Source organism: Nematolebias whitei, chromosome 5 (assembly GCF_014905685.2).
Source record: "Nematolebias whitei isolate Nwh7 chromosome 5, NemWhi1, whole genome shotgun sequence".
NCBI classification, from domain to species: domain Eukaryota; kingdom Metazoa; phylum Chordata; class Actinopteri; order Cyprinodontiformes; family Rivulidae; genus Nematolebias; species Nematolebias whitei.
The window spans coordinates 1564406-1570779 of NC_056502.1; the positions used below are offsets into that span (position 1 = coordinate 1564406).

The 6374-nt window shown below is 46.0% G+C and overlaps 1 protein-coding gene across 1 annotated transcript in view; it reads right to left on the reverse strand.

The window, feature by feature from the left end:
- Nucleotides 1-6374, reverse strand: part of LOC119409778 (CREB-regulated transcription coactivator 2) — a gene marked incomplete in the record, with an annotated part of 35578 nt that overhangs the window by 774 nt on the left and 28430 nt on the right. The window contains 2 exon segments of the mRNA XM_037676677.1: nt 4803-5007; nt 5936-6007. Coding sequence (XP_037532605.1) covers nt 4803-5007; nt 5936-6007 — 277 coding nt within the window.

Here is a 6374-nt window from a genome sequence, read left to right on the forward strand (position 1 = left end):
CTTCCATCCATCCATCCATCCATCCATCCATCCATCCATCCATCCATCCATCATCTTTGTCAGGTCTCAGGGCCAGCATCTTGTGCAGGGAGACATCTCTCTCTACAGTCACATCTTCCAGCTCTTCTGGGAGGACTCCAAGTTGTTCCCAGGCCCAATGAGAAACGTAGGTCGTTTTCACACCAGATAGTCCGGTAGACTCAGTTCGGGACCAATATTCATGACCTTTTGTTACATTTGAGCTGGTGCGTTTGCATTCACACTGCACTGTGCAGTCGAGTCAACCTGTTGAACCAACCTGTTCCCCCGCTCGCCTGTGGGGGCGCTGCACCAAGAACTACTGAAAGAAACGACACAAAAACCTCTGAAGACACGTCTTCTTCTTCTGGAAATAAAAACAAAAATGAAGTGGCATCAAGTTTTAGCAGTTTTAGGAGTTATATTTTGTCATTTTTCAACCATGGACTCAGCATGAGCAGAAGATGAGACAAGACCATGGAGAATATTGTTCTTCACACAAGGCAGCTGAAGGCTCCATATAAGGTCAGAGAAATGTGTGTTTGTTTGTCCTGTGCTGTACTCCACTTCCTGCTTGTGGAGCGGGGTCCGGTCTCTTTACATTCACACTGTACTTGAACCGCGCTGGAGGTCTCTTCTACCGGACCGAGACCTAGGTTTTAGCCCGGGCCAGAGTTCGCCTTTTTGTTCCATGACAGAGTTTGATGGCGCAATCACGCCTCCCTAAACAAACCGGACTTCCTAGGAAAACGAGCTAGAGTTCAATTAAAGCGACTAAACAGGACTGGTGTGAATGCACTCTAAGTCCATAAAACACATGTAGACTGGATGGGCAAACTCCCATGATCCTTCAAGGACACTAGAGAGGGTAAAGTCCAGTGTTCCATGACCAGGACATAACCTGCATTGTTCCTCCTGAATCTGAGGTTTGATCATCGATCAGACTCTTCTCCAGTACCCCTGAACAGACCTTACCAGGGAGGCTAAGGAGAGTGATGCCCCTGTAATTGGAGCACACCCTCTGGTCCCGCTTTTTGAAGATGGGAACCACCATCCCAGTCTGCCAATCCAGTGGCACTGCCCCCCATGTCCACACGACATTGCAAAGATGTGTCAACCAAGACAGCCTCACAACATCCAGAGCCTTAAGGAAATCAGGGTGAATCTCGTTCACCCTTAGAGCCCAGCTGCCATGGAGCTGTTTAACCACCTCAACGACCACACCCCCTATGGACAGACCAACCACCCAAGTCCTTTGACTCAGCTTCCTCGGTTGAAGACAGGTCAGGTGTCCATCACCAGGTTCAAGGATGGCTGCTACAAAGAATCACTGACAACCATGCAGCCAACGCTCAGGGCAGTTGCCTCAACAATGGAGTACGAAACATAGCCCACTCGGACTTAATGTCCTCCGCCTTTGATGTGATGCAATTTAAGCTCTCTCAGAGGTGTGAGATAAAGATGCTTCTGATGGGTTCTTCTGCCAGGCGTTCCCAGCAAACCCTCACAACAAGTTCGGGCACAGAAGTCCAACAACTGAACGCATCAAAGGTTCTCTTCAGAGAGGTCGTTCTCTCATCCCGCATCTCCAGGTCACATGGTTGCTACCCACGTTGGCATTGAAGTCCCTCAGCAGAACACAGGAGTCCCCGGCTATAGCATCTTCCAACACTCTCCGTAAGGCTGGGTACTCTGAACTGCCATTGGTGCGTAGGCACAAACAACTGTCAGAGTCTGTCTTCCCACCTGAAGGTGCAAGAGAAGCCACTCTCTCATCCACCGGGGAAAACTCCAACACACAGGCACCAAGTCAGAGGGCTAAGAGTAGATCCACACCTGCCTGGTGCCTCTCACCATGGGAAAATAAAGTCCAGCTTATAAAATATAAAACCAGTCTCAGGTGCTGCTGGTCTTACGGACCCAGCCAGGAAGCCCTGTCCCTTTAATTTAAATCCAGGAAGTTGGAAATAAACAATGAATTTAACCAAACCAATCCAACTTTATTTTTAAAGCACTTTAAAAAAAACACACAGGACCAAAGTGCTGTACAGACAAGTTAAAAAGCACAAAAAGGAATAAAACACTAAAAAAAAAAAAAAATTTAAAACACAAACATCTATGCAATAAAAACTGAAACAGTAAAAGGAGTGTCAATTAAATAATAAAATCAAGATCTCACATGGTGTTAAAAGATAAATTATGAGAGGGGATTTAAAAACAGGCAGCGAGGAGCCTGTCTGATGTGGAGAGGAACCGTTCCATAGTTTAGGAGTTGCTACAGCGAAGGCACGCTCACCTCTAAACTTGAGCTTTGTTTTGGGCACACTCAGGAGCAGCTGATCAGCTGACCTGAGAGCACGTGAGGAGGTGTAAGGCTGTAGTAGCTCGGAGAGGTAGGGTGGGGCAAGACCATTGAGAGACTTAAAAGTAAATAAAATAATCTTAAAACTGATCCTAAAATGTATGGGCAACCAGTGAAGTGAGGCTGAAATGGAGGAAATGTGCTCGTATTTATCCTGGCTGTGAGCTTCAGGTCATTGTCATGTTGAAAGACCCAGCCACGACCATCTTCAATGCTTTCACTGAGGGAAGGAGGTTGTTCCCCAGAATCTCTCACTACATGGCCCCGGTCATCCTCTCCTTAATACAGTGCAGTCGTCCTGTCCCATGTGTAGAAAAACACCCCAAGCATGATGCTTCCACCCCCATGCTTCACAGTAGCGATGGTGTTTTTGGGATGGTCCTCATCATTCTTCGTCCTCCAAACACGGCGAGTGGAATTAAGACCAAAAAGTTCTATTTTGGTCTCATGTGACCACAGAACTTTCTCCCATGACTCCTCTGGACCATCCAAATGGTCCTGGTCAAACTTAAGACGGGCCTGGACGTGTGCTGATTTAAGCAGGGGAACCTTCCGGCCCATGCATGATTTAAACTATGATGTCTTAGTGTATTACCCACAGTAACCATGGAAACAGTGGTGCCAGCTCTCTTCAGGTCATGGACCAGCTCCTCCCGTGTAGTTCTGGGCTGATTCCTCACCTTTCTTAGGATCATTGATACGCCACGAGGTGAGATCTTGCATGGAGCCCCAGTCCGAGGGAGATTGACAGTCAGGTTTAGCTTCTTACATTTTCTAATAGTTGCTCCAACAGTTGATCTTTTTTCACCAAGCTGCTTGGCAGTTGCCCCGTAGCCCTTTCCAGCCTTGTAGAGGTCTACAGTTTAGTCTCTGGTGTCTTTGGACAGCTCTTTGGTCTTAGCCATGTTAGTAGTTGGAGTCTTACTGATTGTGTGGGGTGGACCGGTGTCTTTATGCAGCTACTGACCTCAAACAGGTGCTTCTAATTTAGAATAAGAAGTGGAGGTGGACGTTATAGAGGAGGACTAACAGGTCTTTGAGGACCAGAACTGTTGCTGATTGACAGGTGTTCAAATACTTATTTGCAGCAGTAACACACAAATAAACTATTTAAAAATCATACATTGTGATTTCCAGATTTTTTTTTTTGATTATGTCTCTCACAGTGGACATGCACCTAACATGAACATTTCAGACCCTCCATGATTTCTAAGTGGGAGAACTTGCAAAGTGGCAGGGAGTTCAAATACTGATTTTCCTCACTGTAAATGTCAAAACAGAGGATCCTATAGTGGGAAAAACTTCTTTAAATAGAAAAAAGTTCAATCTGGATTTTTTGTTGTTGATGTTTTGGATTTTTCTACCTGGATTATTGAGCATGCATTGGGATACTTCTTTAAATAGTCGAGGAGGAATCACATAATCTGGAGAACCTGAGGGCTTTAACTGACCAACAGTCTTTTGCAAGAGGGAGAGAGTAACAGGAACAAACTTGTCAAAGACGGCACAGCAGGGAACTCAAACTGATGTATCATGCGCAGAATGTAGAAGTGAAGCCCTAGTAGAGGCAACCTTATCAATAAACACAACCGGGGAGGGCTCAATACAGTCAGTGTCTGTGGGGCGTTAAGAACAGAGGCAATGGTCTTAAATAAAACACGAGGCTTATGTCCATTTGATAAAATGATTTTGGAGAAATAATTACATTTAGCATCTTTTAAAACTTTCTGATAACGACACCAGCAGTCCCTTAACGTTTGAAATGATACCTGCAGATTGTCACTTTTCCACTTTCACTCAGCTCTACGGCACTCGCGTCGAACAGCACGAGTTTGATCATTCTGCCACGGCTCAGGTTTAGTCTTAGTCAGTCTGTCCTTCAGTGGAGCTACGGTGTCCCAAACAGACTGGCAGATGAGATGGAACCATGAACTAATCTCTTCTGTATCCTTGTTAGTACATTCAGTGACAATTGCTCTTCTGACTGAAAGCAGCTGAGAACTGCGCAGCAGTGGAAGGTTAATGACACGACAGCGTCGGACAGCAGCGCAAGCTTCAACTGTGTTATGAGCGAGAGAAGCTTCAAATAAAACAGGCATATGATCAGAACATGCTGCGTCACAAACCTCCGAGTTAAAAACAGGCAAACCAAAAGATAAAACAAGATCAAGCGTGTGTCCACGTTCTTGTGTGGGACCAGACACAGTCTGCACAAGATTCAAAGAGTCAATGAGGCTTAAAAAGTCTTTTACCATTGGCTTGTCAGGACAACATACATGAACATTAAAATCCCCAACAATTAGCACACGGTCATATTTAGGCATAATTTCAGCCACAAATCCAGAGAAGTGGCAGAAAGTCCTTATTTTATTTTGGTGGTTGATAAACCACAGCACACAGTCCAAACAAAACCAGTCTGTACCTGTGAGGATGATGTTGGGCACGCTGTGCCGGCCGTCTCCACCGCTGTAGTTCTGGTTCTGATTGTTGAACAGATGATGGTTCCCGGGCTCCTGAAGCTCCAAGGACCCTTGGCTGTTGAGGGGGAACTGGTTCTTGTCGGTGCTGGTGTAGCCCAGCCCACTGTGGTTCAGGGACAGACTGTCGGTCGGGTTCTCAGCTGAGAACTGGAGCAGGATGAGGAGAAACTTTTAGAACCAAATATCTTCAATCTAACACATGGACATGAGTTTAAAGTGAAGAAAAGCCAGGATTTTATATTTCTGAATGGATCAGAACCAGACAGGAGGTTTCTAGAATTTTTCTTCTTCTTCCATCTGTTCCTTCTTCAGGGTCTTCTCAGAGAACTAAGTCGCATGAAGACTTGGTGATTGTTTTTTACGTCAGATGTTCTTCCTGACTCAACCACAGACACCAAGCTACCACAGCCCTCTGAGTGGAGCAGAAAGCTGCTGTCTAGGGCGCCTGGGGGAGCAGATGGTGGGGGTTAAGCCTTGCTCAAAGGCCCAGATTGAGGCAAATGAGGGTGGAGGCAGGTGTGGGTGTTTCACCTTTACCACCAACATTTTTATGTCATCTGTACCAGTAGTTGAACCGGCAGCCTTCCAATCACAGGCCCACCTTCTCTAACCTCTGCGCCACCACTCCCTCAAGACAGGAGATTTCTAGAATAACAGAATAAAAACGGATTCAGATGAAAATAAAATGTGAGTCAGTAATTTTATATGCACTCCTCTCAGAGCAGCTCTGTTTCCTGGCGTCACATCTGAATCACCTTCTGCCGAGTCTCTGAAACACTAAGTAGCTCAATCAGACCTGAGGGGGGCTCTGGGAAACCACACATCCTGCTCAGTCAGCTCTGTGGGACTGTAAGTTTTCAGGATCTGTTAGAGCGTGGTTGGATCACCGTGGAAACAGAGGACGAACAAGTATTAGCTTGTTTGATTGGCTCTTTGTAAGAACCAGATCCTTGAGATCCGCCGCTTCAAAGAGACGTTAATCCCGTCTCAGGTCCAGTATTTTTTGGCACATTTATACTTTGATCACACCAAATGACAGCTCTCAGGGGGCGGAGCCACGTTGCTGTGCATTTACCTGCTGGTTGGACTTTCCTGACAGCTGCAGACTCAGGTACGGGTCATCCAGCAGGGAGCTGAGCAAGGCATCCTGAAAACATCAGAGAAACACCAGAGATTTATGAGCCCATGTCTGACAACCACTGGTGGTGATTAAACAGCCCACCTGAAGGTTTTAAAGCTCAATGTCACGGTTGTCTCTACCAGCATGCCTCATGAACTCGTTTGGCTTTCAAGGAAAATGTCTGAACTTATAGATTTATATCTCTGATAGTCTCAAAGTGATGCCACATCATCTGGAAGCATTTCTCTAACTGCGGATGAAGAAATGTTACGATTCAACGTGAACACACAACATCCAGACTATCTGAAGTGGGAGACAACAGCACGTTTGTCCAGATCGCACTTTTCTGGTCACGTTAAGGTTGAATGGGAACATGTATGAACATGTGTCGGTC